We start from the raw sequence: 17,776 nt of genomic DNA on the forward strand, positions 1-17,776 counted from the left end.
AGATATTCTCCAATTTCCCTTGTGATGGCTTCTCTGATATATTAATTGTTCAATAGTATCTTGTTTAATTTGCACATATTTGTGAATTTCCCAATTTTCCTATTACTGATTTTTAGTTTTGTACTGTCATGGTTAGAAAATATATTTGGTGTGATTTCAATCTTAATTTTGTTAGAACTTGTTTTGTGGCCTGATATATGATCTATCCTGGAGAATTTCTGTGTGTGCCTGAGAAGAATGTACATTCTGCTATTATAAAATGTTCTAAATATAACTATGAGGTCCTATTCGTCTTTGATGTTTTTCAAATCCTCTGTTTCTTTATTGACCTTTGGTTTGGTTGATCTATACATTACTGAAAATGGGGCACTGAAATTTCCTATTATTATTCCTGTGCTACTTTCTAGTTTTCCCTTCAATGAATATTTGCTTCATATAGTTTGGTGCTCTACTGTTAGGTGCATATATATTTTAAAAACATTTTATCTTCTGAGAGAACTAATCCCCTCTACCATTATATAATGTCCTTTGTTTCTTGAAACAGTTTTTGACTTTGTCTAATAAAATATGGCCACCCCTGCTCTCTTGTGGCTACCATTTGCATGGAATATCTTTTTGCACCCTTTCACTTTCAGCTTTTATATATATCCTTACATCTAAAATGAGTTTCCTATAGACAGCATATAGTTGGCCTTATTTTTTTAGCCATTTAGTCACTCTATGTTTTTTGATTGGAGAATTTAATGCATTTAGATTTAAAGTAATTACAGCAAGTCCCCCTACATATGAACTTTCAAGTTGTGAATATCTGAAGATATGAATGTGCGTTCACATGTTTAGTCACATTAGTTCACATGCCTGGCATAAATTGTCACATTCATGCGTCCTTTACAAGGGGTTGCGCTTTTGCGTACTTTGCTGTAGAGTGCTATTGCTGTGCAACACGAGGAGCTTACTAATGAAGACCAGATGGAACTGGAGGACCAGAGAAAGGATGAAGAGAGACAAAATGAGGAAATAACTGAAGAACCAAAGAGGTTCATGACACAAAATGGCAAGGGGATTTTCTTTATTTGAGGAGGCACTGTTGGCTTGTGAGGCATAGGACCCAAATGTAGAATGGAACATGATGGCTATAGCAGTCGATCAGAATGCAGCCCAGTGTATTCTATGTTATTCTGTGTCATCTGGGATGAGAAAAAAAGAGCTGCTACCTAGACATCATTGGATCATTTTTTCAACAGGGTAGATAGAATTGAACCCAGCAAGGAACCAGAAGCTGTGCCATCAGTGTCTGGCATGAGTGAAATGGCAGCTTGCCCTCCATCTCCTACTGTTGATGATCTTTTACCTCTACCATCTCCCAGGCTCCTCTCCCTCATCCAATCAGTAACTCTTCTCGGCTGTTTACTCAATGCCAGCCCCTGTATACCAGCTATTGTACTGTACTACCGTACTTTTCAAGATACTCTACTATAAGATTAAAAATGTTTCCTTTATATTTTGTTTGTTTTTTATGTATTACTTGTATGAAACATATTATAAACCTATTGTAATGTTAGTTGGCTAACTAGGCTAACTCGCTTGGCCTTAGGAACAAACTGGATTTATGAACACACTCTCAGAACAGAACTCGTTCACAAGTAGGGGACTTACTGTACTAGTAGAGAAGGACTTACTAGGTCAATTCACCATTTTCTGTCTGTCTTGTGGTTATTCTGTCCTTCTTCTTCCCACTTGCTGCCTTCCTTTGTATAGTTGAAAAAAAATTTTTGGTAGACACAGAATAACATACAATACACTGGGCTGCATTCTGATCGACTGCTATAGCCATCATGTTCCATTCTACATTTGGGTCCTGTGCCTCAAAAGCTAATAGTGCCTCCTCAAATAAAGAAAATCCTCTTGCCATTTTGTGTCATGAATCTCTTTGGTTCTTCAGTTATTTCTTCATTTTGTCTTTGATTCCCTTCTCATTTTCCTTTATGCAACTTCTATAGGTATTCTCTGCGTTGTTACCATGGGGATAACATTAACTATCTTATGGTTACAGCAATTTATTTTATTTTTTTATTGTTTTAACTTTTCTTAAATTGGGATATAGCTGATGTATAGTATCATATAAGTTTCAGGTGTACATGATTTTTAAAAGTTATACTCCATTTATAGTTATTATAAAATATTGGCTATATTCCCTGTGTTGTATAATATATCCTTATAGCTTCTTAAAATTTTATTTTTAAATAGAGGATAATTGTTTTACAATGTTGGGTTGGTTTCTGTCATACAACAGTGTGAATCCGCCATAGGTATACACATATCCTGTAGCTCATGAACCTCCCTCCCACCCCCATCCTACCCCTCTAAGTTGTAGCTCATTTATTTTATACATAATAGTTGCTGCTGCTGCTGCTAAGTCACTTCAGTCGCGTCTGACTCTGTGTGACCCCATAGACAGCAGCCTACCAGGCTCCCGCGTCCTTGGGATTCTCCAGGCATGGACACTGGAGTGGGTTGCCATTTCCTTTTCCAATGCATGAAAGTGAAAAGTGAAAGTGAAGTCGCTCAGTCGTGTCCGACTCTTAGCGACCCCATGGACTGCAGCCCACCAGGCTCCTCCGTCCACGGGATTTTCCAGGCAAGAGTACTGGAGTGGGGTGCCATTGCCTTCTCCGATACACAACAGCTAGTACCTCTTAATCCCTACCCTTAGCTTGCCTCTCCCCATCTTCCTTCTCCTCACTAGTAACTACTAGTTTGTTCTCTATATCTGTGACTCTGTTTCCTTTTTGCTATACCTACAAGTTTGTCTTATTATTTTTCCACATATAAGTGACATCATACAAGTATTTGTATTTCTCTGTCTGACTTATTTCACTTAGCACAATACCCTCCAGGTCCATTCATACTGTTGTAAGTGGCAAAACTTTGCCCTTTTTTTGTGGCTGAGTAGTATTCCAGTGTGTGTGTGTGCGTGTGTGTGTGTGTGTGTACACACTATTTTAAACTGAAAACTTCAGTTGTAGGAAAAAAAAAATGTTTACTTCTTTGTATCTCCTCACTGTGGTTTATGTTTTTGATGTCATAAGTTATATCTTGCAATATTTTTTATCCATTAACATGGTTTTACAGTTACCATTTTTTTAATGATTTTTATATTTTAAGTTTAATTATGTACCACCATTACAGTATTACATGATTTTGTATTTGTTTATATATTTACTTTACCAGAGAATTTTATATGTTGGGATACTCTGTGTTGCTGTCTAGAGTTCTTTTGTTCTCAACTTGAAAAACTCCCTTTAACAATTCTTACAGGAAGTTCAGTGGTGATGAACTCCTTCAGCTTTTGTTCATCTGGGAAAGTCTTAATTTCTCCTTCATGCCAAGGACAGTTGGCAGAATATAATCATCTCAGTTGGTAGGTTTTTACTTTTAGCACTTTGAATGTATCATCCCACTCCCTTCTGGACTTAATGCTTCTACAGAATAATGTACTAATAAACCTTATGTGAGTTTCCTTGAATGTGATGAGTTGTTTTTTCTTGCTGTTGTCAATATTCTCTTTCTTTGGTTTTTTTGCCCCTCCAACCTCCTGTCTTTGACTTTTGACAGTTTGATTATAACATTTCTCGGATGGGGCCTTTCAGTTCATCCCAGGTTAAGGTCTTTAATTTGGATGCCCAATTCCTTCCTCAGATTTGATAAGCTCTTTGCTTTTTCCTTTCTTCTTCTGGCACTCTCACAATGTGTATAACTGGTCCACTTCATGGTGCCCTGTTAGTTCTTAGGCTTAACTTTTCTGTATCCATTTTTCTTTACATTTTCCTAATTTAATAATTTCAAAAAACATGTCTTCCAGTAGCTTGATCAAGTCTAACTGTTGAACCATTTTAGTGAATTTCTCAATTCAATCACTGTATTCTTCAGCTGCAGAATATCTGTTTGGTTGTTCTTCAATAACTTCTGTTCTCTTTGCTGACAGTCCCATTTTGTTCATGCATCATTTTTTGGATTTTGTTTAGTTGTTTATCTGTATTCTATTGCAGTGTGTTGAAGCTTTTTTAGAATGATCATTTTGAATAATCAGCTAATTTGTAGACTTCCATTTCTTTAAGGTAGGTTTGCAAAGATTCCTTTTCTTCCTCTGATTGGGCCATGTTTGCCTGTTTCTTTGTGTGGCTTATTATTTTTTTGGTGTGCTTTTTGAATTTGAAGAGTCTCCTCTCCTGGTCTTTATGGACTGGTTCTGTACAGGGCAAGATTTTTAATCAATCTGTCTAGGGAACCTGGGGGGCCTTCAAACATTTTCTGGGGCTGCATGTTCTCTATGTTTGTGCACATAATCTCCCAATTAGAGAGCGCTGACAGTTTCTTATTCAAGTTTCTTACCTCTTTCTCCCTCTAGTGTTTATCTGTGGTACCACAGGCTCTCTGATGACAGACAAGCCACTAAGCTCTTTCGTTCTCTGCAGCCCCTCAGGCATCCAAAGTATGCTCCTTCACTTACTGCCTCCAGTCAGGGGACACAGAAACTCATCTCTAAGGTAGCCCCTTTAAAAGCTGACACACTGTGTGTACGTTCTACTCTTCTCCCTAGCCCCCACCCTAAAAGAGAGGTTGTGAGCGGGGTACTTCGTCCTCATCATGTTAACCTGAGCCAGCCTCTGTCTGTACACTGCCAGTTCTCTGTTGCTACAAAAAGCAGCTGAGCACTGCTCAACTCTCCTTGGTCTCCAGCCATTAAAAGCAGGCTGATTTCCTGTCAGGGGTCAGAGTTAGGAAAGACAGATGGCAGTTCCTCAGGCAGTCCCCCAAAAGTTAGAATACTGCACACATTCCATTCTTTCTTTCCCAAGGGAGAAGCTTCAAGCTAGATTTTTCCTTCCAATCCCCCCAAGCCTGAAAAGCTTAGCGGACGGGCTACTATGGTTGATATGAAATGACTTTCTTAGATGTTTCAATGTGGCTGTGCTTGGTTTTGAGCTTGCCGGGGTACTTCATAATTGATTTCTGAATTTCTTATAAAGGCTCTTTGGATCATACACTACTATTAAGTTAGTGCTTCTGTGGGGGAACAAGACTAGTGCTTCCTATTCTGCTACCTTGCTGACATCACTCCTTAAGAATTTTTTAAATGTTTATTATTTATACAGTTTTCTTCCTTCAGTAATGACCCGCTTATATATCTTGTCCGTTTCCATACTGGAGTGGTTGTCTTATGATTGATTTGCACGAAGCATTTCTATAGTTTGCACACTAATCCTTTGTTTTATAAACTGCAAATATCTTCTAAATCTGGCTGTTCTCTTCTATTCATTTAACAGCTTCTTGTTATTGCTTTTATTTATTCTTACTGAATTTTACGAAATCATCAACTTTACCTATGATGGGAGTTTGGTGTAGGGTGTAAATACACATTGCATCCTACTGACTTTTTAAATCCCCTTCAGTAATTTTTAATTCTATTACTTCAAAGATCCATTATTCAACATTCACCTCAAGGCTAAATCAAAGTCTCTACCTGATGTATAAATGATGGTAAATGCTTTCCACACACCCTATGGGTACTTCATCTTATTTTTTAAGGTGTACTTTACCACAAAATGTACCTGTTTGAAATGTAGAATTCAAAAGATTTTTAACAAATTATTGACTTGGATAACCACCATCATCATCATCCACTTTTAGGACTTTTCCATCACCTCAAGATCTTTTGTGCTCATCTGCAGGAAATCCCTCTAGCTACCTCTGGTACCAGGCAACAGATAATCTATTTTCTGTCTCTGTAGTATGATTTATCTATTCTGGACATTCTACAAATATGGAACCATACAGTATGTAGCCTTTCATGACTGGTTTAAGCATGATGTTTTGTTTTTAATAATTTAAATTATTTATTTATGGCTGCACTGGGTTTTCATTGATGCATGCAGACTTTCTCTAGTTGCGGACAGTGGGGGCTACTCTTCATTGCGGGCCCCAGGGCACACAGATTTCAGCAGTTGTGGCACACAGGCTTAGTTGCTCCAAAGCATGTGGAATCTTCCTGGACCAGGGATCGAACCCATGTCCTCTGCATTGGCAGGCAGACTCTTATCCACTGCACCACCTGGGAAGTCCAAGCATGTTTTTAATGTTAACACATACTGTAATATGAATCAGAAGACTGTTCCTTTTTCACAGAGGAATAGCATTCTATTGTATGGACAAAGCATATTTTATCCATCCATTAGTTGATAGATATTTGGGTTGCTTCTGCTTTTGGTCTACTATGAATAATGCCAGTATGAACATTCACATACAAGCATTTGTGTACTTATTAGCCATTTGTATATGTATATATATTTTCAGTGACATACATTCCCATCTTTTACCAATTTTTTTTTTCCATTTATTTTTATTAGTTGGAGGCTAATTACTTTACAATATTGTAGTGGTTTTTGTCATACATTGACATGAATCAGCCATGGATTTACATGTATTCCCCATCCTGATCCCCCCTCCCACCTCCCTCTCCATCCGATTCCTCTGGGTCTTCCCAGTGAACCAGGCCCGAGCACTTGTCTCATGCATCCAGCCTGGGCTGGTGATCTTTTTCACCCTTGATAATATACATGTTTCGATGCTGTTCTCTTGAAACATCCCACCCTTGCCTTCTCCCACAGAGTCCAAAATTCTATTCTGCACATCTGTGTCTCTTTTTCTGTTTTGCATATAGGGTTATCGTTACCATCTTTCTAAATTCCATATATATGTGTTAGTATACTGTATTGGTCTTTATCTTTCTGGCTTACTTCACTCTGTATGATGGGCTCCAGTTTCATCCATCTCATTAGAACTGATTCAAATGAATTCTTTTTAACAGCTGAGTAATATTCCATGGTGTATATGTACCACAGCTTCCTTATCCATTCATCTGCTGATGGGCATTTAGGTTGCTTCCATGTCCTGGCTATTATAAACAGTGCTGCGATGAACATTGGGGTGCATGTGTCTCTTTCAGTTCTGGTTTCCTCGGTGTGTATGCCCAGAAGTGGTATTGCTGGGTCATATGGCAGTTCTATTTCCAGTTTTTTAAGAAATCTCCACACTGTTCTCCATAGTGGCTGTACTAGTTTGCATTCCCACCAACAGTGTAAGAGGGTTCCCTTTTCTCCATACCCTCTCCAGCATTTATTGCTTGTAGACTTTTGGATAGCAGCCACCTTGACTGGCGCTTTTACCAATTTTTTAACTGAGTTATCTGTCTTCCTATTACTGACTTCTTCGTATATTCTGGGTATGAGCTCTTTATCAGACGCATGATTTGAAAATACTTTCTCAGAATCTATGGCTTGTCTTTTCATTTTTTTAAACAATGGTTAACAGATAATTTTTAATTTATTTTTGTATTTATTTGAAGATGGTCCTCTGGATTGTTTCTGTTTTTGAACTACTACCAATAAAGCAGCTATGAATATTTATATAGAAATATTTGTGAATACCTACATTTTTCTTTGTCATTACTTAATACTTGAGTGGAACTGTTGGGTTCAATGGTAAGTGTATGTTTAACTTTATACTAAACCACCACACTGTTTACCAAAGTAGTTATAGTAATTGCTAGGCCTTTATGGAAATTCTATGCTTAACCTTCCGAGGAACTGCCATACTGTTTTCCTCTAGGGCTTTACCACTTATGTTCTCATCAGCATTGTGTAAGGGTTCTACTTTCTCCACATCCTGCCAAAATGTCGTTTTCCATTCTGTTTGTTTTTTAAATTATAGCCATTCTACTTAGGTGTGTTGAAGTCTCCCACTGTGACTTTCATTTGCATTTCCATAATAATTAGTAATTTTAAGCCTCGTTTTATATGCTTATTGGACAGTTATACATCTTTGGAGAAATGCCTAATAAAGTCTCTTACCCATTTTTGAATTGAGTTTTTGTTGTTGATTTTAGAAGTTTTTTCTATAGTCAGGATAGTAATCTTTTATCAGATATATTATTCCCAACTGAATGATACATCTCACTTACTAGGTGTTATATTAATTGTAATGAAATCCAGTTTATCTACTTCTGCTTTGTTTCTTATGGCTTCGGTAGGTTGTATTCAAAAAAATCCCTGACAAATCTAATGTCATGAAGATTTTCTCCAATGTTTTCATCTAAGAGTTTTATATTTTACTTTAAGGGGTTAAATACAAAGGGTTCCTAAAGGCTGAGGGCAAACACCATTTCCACAGAGCTTTAATTGTCAACAGCTTTATAAAACAAAAAAAAGTCACAAATTTCTTTAGTCCCAGATTCTTCTAATGATTTGTTAAAAATAAAAATGCTCACCGATAAAAACAACTTTGAATTCTTTCATTTAGTGAAGAAATATTTTGTAATGTGATTAATTGTATTTTAATTTGTCTGAATCTATTTGATTTGTTTAGTCTAGATTTTGGTATATTACGTTTCTTAAAATAGGTTATTTGTGCACAGCAAATATCTGCTGCCTTGTAAATAATTTTGCTTCTGTAACTGTGTGTGTGAATGACACAGTCTCACACTCACCATGCATTCTTTCTTTTGTGCTGTATACTGCATATGTGGGCATCAGTTTTACTCAATGGGTTCCCAGAAGACATTGTTTGATCTACTTAACGACCTGAGATTGGCAGAACAGTGATTAAAAAAAGAAAATTTATAAAAATTGCCAATTTGCCATGTATTCCCCTGAAAATAATCTCTCTACATAGAATATAACCATAATTATGAACATGCATTTCCTAAAAATTATAAAACTTTTCTTTCATAACCAAACTGATACATTTTGAAACTTGAGAAGGGGGATGTTTAGTTTAACACCTACCGTCTTTGACTGTTAAATCCATTAAGATGATTCTCCCGGAGTTCAGACACTAATGATAAAACCATCTGTAAAACAAAATCAGTTGCAGGTTAACTCACGCTGCAAACAGGATTACATCAGTTCTCTTTTTCCTGGTGTGAGTGATATTTCCGTTGAGATTCCCCACTCTCTTTCCCCCAACAATCCTCCCCTTGCTTTACTTTTTCAAAATAAAAAGAAAGCAGTGCCAAATCACATTTACTAATAATCTGGATTTTATGTTTAATGTCTGTTACTCTGTATTCCTAAATATTTAAGCAAATGAATACTAGACAAGTCATTAATTTCCCCCAAATTAAAACCAAACCTATTAAAAATAAAACCATGTTAGAGTTAGTTTACTTTTTTCTTTCTTAACTTATTAATTTTTAAAAATGCTGTTAATGTATACAGCTTCCAAAAGACTAGAACAGTATTCAAACATTAAAAATCTCAAACATTTATTAGAAGAGCTGTGCTAAGACCATAAATTGTTCCTTGAATTTGGCTAAAATTTAAGGCAGAAGAAATCACAGCTTTAATACTAAGATGTAAATATATAGAAGGTTGTTATTTATTGAATATTTTGCCTTAACATAAAATTCCCACCAGGTTATTTTTAAATATGAAATTTGTCCAACAGTAAAAGACTGTGTTTATATTGGTTAAGGAAGTCTCTTCTCCCAGAAATCTTTGAGAGAATAAATGAGATGTGTTAAGGGACAGAGAGGTTGGTTGATTTAGAATAACCTCTCCTGGTTTCCTTCTTCTTCTCATAATCTCTCATCTCACATTTTTTCCTTACATGGCCATAAGTCCACCCAAGGTAAGAAGAGATAAACACAGAAAAGTTAAACATCTCTCCTGGAGGAGTGAAATATTTCCATTTACCTTTTTTGCAGATGGTACATTAAGCAATGAAAATTTCAATAGTAATAAATTAAAAATACTCACATTTTTAAGTAAACCAGGATAGTAGTCTGTGGGTGCATACCCAAGAACTTGATTAAAAAGATCAACTTCTTTTATATCAAATCTGAATGTGGAAACTATATGAGATAACAACCTCTAAAAAACATAAACAGAAAGAGATAAAGGTCTTAAAAGTAAAATAAGTGCCTATTATATATAATGCCAAGAAGCTGGGTCATTTGTAAATGGGGTGGTCTCAATGAAATGAATAATCTTAATTTTTCCAAATACCCAGTTCACTTTGATTCAGATATAAAGAGGAAATGAGTTAGTGATAAAATTATTACATTAAGTAAATTAAAAAAACATTAATAGTGAAATATGTATAACTAATGAACAAGGCTTTAACTACACTAAAAATGTGATCTTTACTGTTTTTAAACTCAGTAAAACATTCTTATCAGAGTAGAGATGATTACTTAATACCTGACAAGGAACACACCACAAATCACTAGGGAAAGGAAAGATTATGCAATAAATGGTACTAGGAAAACTACTTGAAAAAAATTATATTCTCACCTTATGTTACTTATCAAAATATACTTGAATTTACTATAAATTAAAGAGATCAATGTAAAACTGAAATAAAATAATAAGCAAGAAGAAAATACAAGTACTTTTCACATGTCTGAATGGGGAAGAACTTTATAAACTCAAAGTCAAGGGAGCAAATCAACAGTTGTTCTAAACTACAACAAAACAGTTCCCCCTCAAAAAAAACACCCTGTGTGTTTCCCAGTGAATATGCACAAACTAAGAATATTAACAACAAATGATATTGCATATGTAATCAAATTTGGACTTCCCCGGTGGCACTAGTGGTAAAGAACCCACCTGCCAACGCTGGAGATGTGAGAGACATGGGTTCAATCCCTGGGTGAGGAAGATTCCCTGGAGGACAGCATGTCAACCCACTCCAGTATTCTTGCCTGGAGAATCCCATGGACAGAGTAGCCTAGCAGGCTACAGCGTCAGACGTGACTGAAGCAACTATACACGCTAATACAGAATCAAATTTAGTCTTCATTTCAGTTCAGTTCAGTCACTCAGTCGTGTCCGACTCTTTGCAACCCCATGAACCGCAGCACGCCAGGCCTCCCTGTCCATCACCAACTGCCGGAGTCCACCCAAACCCATGTCCATTGAGTCAGTGATGCCATCCAACCATCTCATCCTCTGTCGTCCCCTTCTCCTCCTGCCCTCAAGCCCTCCCAGCATCAGGGTCTTTTCCAATGAGTCAGCTCTTCGCATCAGGTGGCCAAAGTATTGGAGTTTCAGCTTCAACATCAGTCCTTTCAATGAATATACAGGACTGAGCTCCTTTAGGATGGACTGGTTGGATCTCTTTGCAGTCCAAGGGACTCTCAAGAGTCTTCCCCAACACCACAGTTTAAAAGCATCAATTCTTCGGTGCTCAGCTTTCTTTATAGTCCAACTCTCACATCCATACGTGACTACTGGAAAAACCATAGCCTTGGCTAGACGGACCTTACAAAATACCATATGAAAATATTAAGAGCATAAAAAAGGCATAGGAACAGATAAATCCTAAGACAAAACACTAATGCCCAAGAAACACATGGATAAATGTTTAGCCTCATAATCAAAAAAAGGAAATTTATACATCAACAAACCATTTTCCACTAAATGAATTAAAGTTTTTACAGACATGAATACCTAAGGCTAATCTGGGTTCTCTGAAACAGGTGTTCTGTGTGAGCTATTGGAAAAATTCAAATGGAATCACACATCAGTGCTACTGTGAATCAGACAAAGGCACCCACAGAGGGTGAGTGAGTGTGACACAGCCCATAACCCACCCCTAAGCTTGGACTGGCAGGTCTATGCCTAGACATCTGTAACATGTAGACAGGTTATAAGTGGTAACATTCAGACACCTTATAGGTTGGTTACTTTATAGAAAACAACTTGAGAATGTATATTAAAAGTTTTAAAAGCATTCATGACTTTTAATGTATCTGGCATACATTTAAGGAAATAAATCCAAATATGACAATGTGGATTATGTGCAAAGGTGTTCACCACAGCGTTATTTCTTATAGCAAAAAAATGTCTAACAGGAGGGAATTATTAATCTGTGATACCCTCAATACTGTGGCTCATTGTAAGCCATTAAATGCTTATAAAGAACTTATGTCAGCATTTTAAATGGTTATAATATTAAATGAAGAAAGGAAGATGCAAAATTGTATATATAGAAATGAACTCATCAATATAAAAACAATCCAGACATAGGAATAAAAAAAAATAATGAAAGAAAATATCACCAAACGTTAAGTCTCTGGGATGGCGCTATTATGGGTTTATTATTTTTCTTCTTTCTGCTTCACCAGTTAACACAAGGGCACATATCACTAACTCATCATGTCAATTCTATCACAAACTATTTTACATACTCAAAAAGATACAAAATAACACAACAACTCCTCCACCATGGAACTTAGTAAAGCATCAGAAACACCAAGGAAGGCCTCTGTGCCACCTCTCTTCCCCATCCCAGTTCCTCCCCGGGGAAACGCAAACCTAGGCTGGAGCGCACCCTTTAATGTGGATCATAGACTTTCTTCCTGTGAGCTCTGACTTGCTCCGTTTCCTCAAAACAGAACTCCAGGCAGTAAGTTCATCTGTATCATTTCTTTTTAGATAACATATAAGGGATATCAAACAGTATTTCTCCTTCTCTGACTTACTTCACTCAGTATGACACTCTCTAGGTCTGTCATTGTTGCTGCAAATGAACTTACTTACAAAACAGAAACAGACTCACAGACTCAGGAGAGTGAATTTATAGATGTCGGGGGAAAAGGATAGTCTGGGAGTCTGGGATGAACATGCACGTACTACTACGTATGGATAAAATGGATCACCAACAAGGACCTACTGTATAGCACAGGGAACGCTGCTCAGTGTCACGTGGCAGCCTGGATGGGAGGGGGGTTTGGGGAGAATGGATACATGAATATGTATGGCTGAGCCCCTTTGCTGTTTACCTGAAACTATTACAACATTGTTAATTGGCTACACCCCAATACAAAATAAAAGTTCAAAGAAGAAAAAAAGAACTCCAGGCGACACTACTAAGTAAATATAGGTTGAAACCTGCTGAGAGCTCAGCTGGTAAAGAACCCGCCTGTAACATGGGAGACCTGGGTTCGATCCCTGGGTTGGGAAGGGAGCAGGGAAAGGCTACCCACTCCAGTATTCTGGCCTGGAGAATTCCATGGACTGTATAGGTTATGGGGTCACAAAGAGTCGGACATGACTGAGCGACTTTCTCTCTCTGCTGTTCCTATCTGAAAGCCAACCTATTGTTTTCAAATTAGAAGAGTTCATAGCAAGCTAACAAAGTAAGTTTGAAATACTACTACTTAGTAGAAGATATTAATCATTAAAAAAAAAAAGACGCAGCCACATGCATAATATGATGCACAAAAAAATGAAACCACTGTGGAGGGAGAAAAACAGGAAATTTACAGAGTTAAAGTGAACTTTTTAATAAGGCATAAGACAATGAAAAGGTTCCTTCTAGAGTGAAGAAAAGTCTAGATGGAAGCTACTTGCCAAGTATTGGCCTTTTTTTTCCTTTCAGTTCAAAGCTATCCTTTATAAATATAGCAAGCAAACAGCAGCTGACAACAGCCCCAGGAGAATTCACCTCCCAGTTATTTTCAAACACTAAATGCATTCTGGGTGAGATCAAGCAGTTGTGGTTAGGCTGGCAGAGCCAGGAGAGGTAAATTACAGTCAATGTACCGTTCTTGGAAGGGAAGTGTTTACCGGTGGAGTTTTAGTTAACCACAGCAGGGGGCACACACGGTGCCTTCAGCAGGTGGGGCCTGACTCCCTGTGGGGAGTGCAGTGTAGGTGTTCTGGCGAAGGAAAAGTCCAGCCAGGCTTGGCTAACCATATGCTGCACCCATGTGGAGGTGCCCACACCAGACCAGGCAGGGGGAGAGGGAAACTCACTCGGCTGCAAAAGGCTCAGAATCAGGGGCAGGCTGTGTTTCTCACACAGATCAGTTTGATGCTAGATGGAGGGAGAACAGCACAGGAAGTGTTTAACTTTCTGTTACCAGACTGCGGCATTCTATTTAGCAAACATTTAAAGCATTTATATGCTGTAAGCTGTCCTAACAATTTACAGAGAGCCACTCATTTAATCCCCACAGCCTATGGAGTAAGTGCTATTACTGAATGTGTTACCGATGAGGAAACTGAGACACATTGAAAGAAACATGCTCAAGACTGGTTATCTACTTTAAGGTAAAACCTTATAAGGCATCTCCCTGTATGGGTTCTCCTTGAAGCAACTGGAATAGTTAAACAATGCAAATCTGATTGGATTCCCTGGTGGCTCAGTGGTAAAGAATCCACCTGCCAATGCAGGAGAGATGCAGGAGATGTGGATTTGATCCCTGGGTCCGGAAGATCCCCTGGAGGAGGAAATGACAACATACTCCAGTATTCTTGCCTGGAAAAATCCCATGGACAGAGGAACCTGGAGGGTTACAGACCATGGGGTCACAAAAGAGTCAGACATGACTTAGTGAACTAAACAACAACATTCAGCTTGGTGGTAGTTTAGTCCCTCAGTGGGGTCCGACTCTCTGCAACACCATGAACTGCAGCCTGCCAGGCTCCTCTGTTCATGCAATTTCCCAGGCAAGAATACTGGAGTGGGTTGCCATTTCCCAGGAATCGAACTTGAGTCTCCAGCATTGCAGGTAGATTCTTTACCAACTGAATCACCAGGGAAGTCAACATTCAGCTTAAGACTCCCAATAACTCTTAGGGTGAAGCTCAAACCTCTCCCTAAAAGATGAAACCTTGCCCCACTGGTTTTGCAGCCCCTGTCTGGGGCTGATTTTGCCTCCTTAGCTTGTTTGGGGACCTGAAGGCTCTTTGGTCCCTTAAGGCTTTGGTATGTTCTAGTCCCTCTGACAGGAGGGCTCTTCTAGCCCAATTACCTGCTTAAGTGTTTCTTCTTGAGGGTTTCTAGCAATGATAACAAACAAAGTTTTTTTGAGTGCTTACAATATATAAAGCACTGGGCTATGTTCTCTAAGTATGGCATCTCACTTAAAATCCCATAAATTCAGTTTTTAACAAAACTCAAATAAGCAAAGTTTCAATTAAGCCTAAGGTCACGGCACCCTGTCCTATCACTTCATGGCAAATAGACAGGGAAACAATGGAAACAGTGACAGACCTTATTTTCTTGGGCTCCAAAATCACTGCAGACAGTGACTGCAGCCATGAAATTAAAAGACGCTTACTCCTTGGAAGAAAAGCTGTGACCAACCCAGACAGCATATTAAAAAGCAGAGACATCACTTTGCTGACAAAGGTCCATATAGTCAAAACTATGGTTTTTCCAGTATTCATGTACGGATGTGAAAGTTGGACCATAAAGAAAGCTGAGCACCAAAGAATTGATGCTTTTGAACTGTGGGGTTGGAGAAGACTCTTGAGAGTCCCTTGAACTGCAAGGAGATCCAACCAGTTCGTCCTAAAGGAAATCAGTCCTGAATATTCATTGGAAGGACTGATGTTGAAGCTGAAACTCCAATATTTTGGCCACCTGATGGGAAGAACGACTCATTAAAAAAGACCCTGATGCTGGTTTGAGGGCAGTAGGAGAAGGCAATGACAGAGGATGAGATGGTTGGATGGCATCACTGACTCAATACACATGAGTTTGAGTAAGGTCTGGGAGATGGTGAAGGATAAAGAAGCCTGATGTGCTTCGGGGTCCCTAAGAATTGGACAGGACTGAGTGAGTGAACAAGAAATTGGTGGCTATCATCATAATTCACATGGTTGACTCTTAAAAAGTAAAGCATGAAGTACTACAGACCCAGTTGGGATAGAAAGTAACATAGTGTATATACAATAGAAGAAAACCAGTTTCAAGGCAGCAACAGTTAAGGGTCAGCTAAGACTGCAGGTCTTAAGGAAAACCATGTAAAGGCTTTCCCCCTTTAATCCCAGCTGCCCAGAGGGACTTACACACTGGGTGTTGGACCAGTGCATGGAGGCTAGCTCCCCAAAACTGCATGAGTTTACTCTGGTGACTGAGCCAATGAAAGTTTAGAAAAAATCTAGGACATTCAATATTCAGAGGGTACAATCATGTACTGTAAATAATTACCAAGCAGTGTTTAAAACAGCCATAAACAGTTCCCTAGATAGTATTCACAACAACTGCATTATACAAGCTGACTGTAACACGTCTTGGAAACACAAAAATAACTTAATTGGCAGATCTGTCCTGGCCTAAATTCCCAAAATGATATGGTTAGAAACTGATCTTGTAAAAATTAATTGCTATAAAGATTAGTTTCCCCCACTTCCTCCTGCTTTTTTTTTTTAATAATAAGAAAAATAACCCTATACTCAGTGTTGGCAAGGATATGGTGAGGGGGCACTCCACTGCTGTTGGGAGCAGAAATTTGTAAAGCTTTCCTGGGAAGTCACTTGATGATATGTAACCAAAGCATTAAAATTCATATCCCTCTACCCTCTATCCCTCTATATTCTTGATTTCCAAGAATATATCCTAAGGAAAAATTCAGGTTCATGGCAGTATTACTTTTTACAGTGAAAAACTAGAAGCGACCAAAGTACCCAACAGCACTGTACTGGTTGAAATGCATCATGGTTTACCCAACAGCATGAATCACACTGTAAAAAAGACATTTAATGACATAGAAAAGACACTGTGACATTAATTTTTAAAGCAAGATGTAAAAACTGTATATTAAATGTGGTGCTAATTTTATATGCAAAAAAATATTACGAAGAAACATGACAGTTATTACCATAACATTATTTCAGGGAGTGATTTAAAATTTCTTCTTTATACTACCTGTATTTCCAAAGTTTCTACACTTACCACATCATACTTTTTATCATTAACTTATGTCTGTTTTTTGTCTTTTTCTTTCTCATAATTCCCTAATGGAAATTGCTATGAAGGGACACAAGAGTTTTATTCTTGGATGAAACAAGCCTAGGTCCCAGAAACTACATACTGTGGCCTGACTATGTTTCCATAACTTATAAAAAGACACCTGAAACTTTGGACCTCCAAATTTCTCTTTTAAAGTAAACTTAAAAAATTGATAAGCACTTCTCATTGCTAAGAACAATTTTTCTTACTGCCACCTAGTGGTAAGTATTCTAAAGCCAAAACCACATGATTCCATAGGCATTGGCCCTTGGACAAAAATTAATTCCTATAGTCACACAAGTAATTGACTCATCTTAAAATGCTGAAAAAATTTAGAAATCTTCTACTCCAACCGCTTATTTTACTGATAGGAACTGGGCTCCTAAATACATAAATCATTATCAATAAAAACAAGTGCATGTAGAATGAATATTTTTTTTGGAAAAAAATGCCAATTTGAAAGGCATAAAGAAAAAGTGCAAATACATCATCCCGACTACTGATCTAAAATCCTTCATAAGTGGAAAGTATAGGAACCAACACAACTGTGCATAAAACATTTAAAGTCCATTTTTGATCCATGTAGGAGTTTGAAGGACTCTGCTAATGTTTGAAAAGCCATTTAGAAATACTCATAACCATGAAAGTGAACTTTCAAGGAGAAAAGTAAACAAATCAGAGGAAAAATCCATTTCCCTTGTTTTCAGGTGTTCTTTCTTGTTCTAGCCTCACTGTATCTGTTCCATCTTGTAACAGGCAGCACATTCACAGGCGGGTTAGGAAAGTTGGAGCAGTGAGGCTGTGGTTTGGCGCAGGGTATGGGTGTGGAAGAAGGGCTGTGGTTTTTGCTCAGGCAAAGGGTTAGCAGAGCCAAATTGTGGTCAATATTCTTGAACTGAGACAGAGCACATATTTTATACTTCTCCAAACAATTTCTTCATCTGATCATTTAAGTCTTTTAGAATTTCCA

General features: G+C 37.9%; 1 protein-coding gene across 5 annotated transcripts in view; it reads right to left on the reverse strand.

Moving 5' to 3' along the window:
* The window catches only part of FANCC (FA complementation group C), a 308,295-nt gene that overhangs the window by 89,077 nt on the left and 201,442 nt on the right, over positions 1–17,776 (reverse strand). For all 5 annotated transcript variants that reach the window (XM_065947302.1, XM_065947299.1, XM_065947300.1 and 2 more), the window contains 2 exons: positions 9,816–9,929; positions 8,844–8,908 (listed from right to left, as the gene is read on the reverse strand). In XM_065947302.1, the coding sequence (XP_065803374.1) occupies positions 8,844–8,908; positions 9,816–9,929 (179 nt within the window). The remainder of the gene's footprint in view (positions 1–8,843; positions 8,909–9,815; positions 9,930–17,776) is intronic.

Source organism: Muntiacus reevesi, chromosome 10 (genome assembly GCF_963930625.1).
Source record: "Muntiacus reevesi chromosome 10, mMunRee1.1, whole genome shotgun sequence".
Lineage (NCBI taxonomy): Eukaryota > Metazoa > Chordata > Mammalia > Artiodactyla > Cervidae > Muntiacus > Muntiacus reevesi.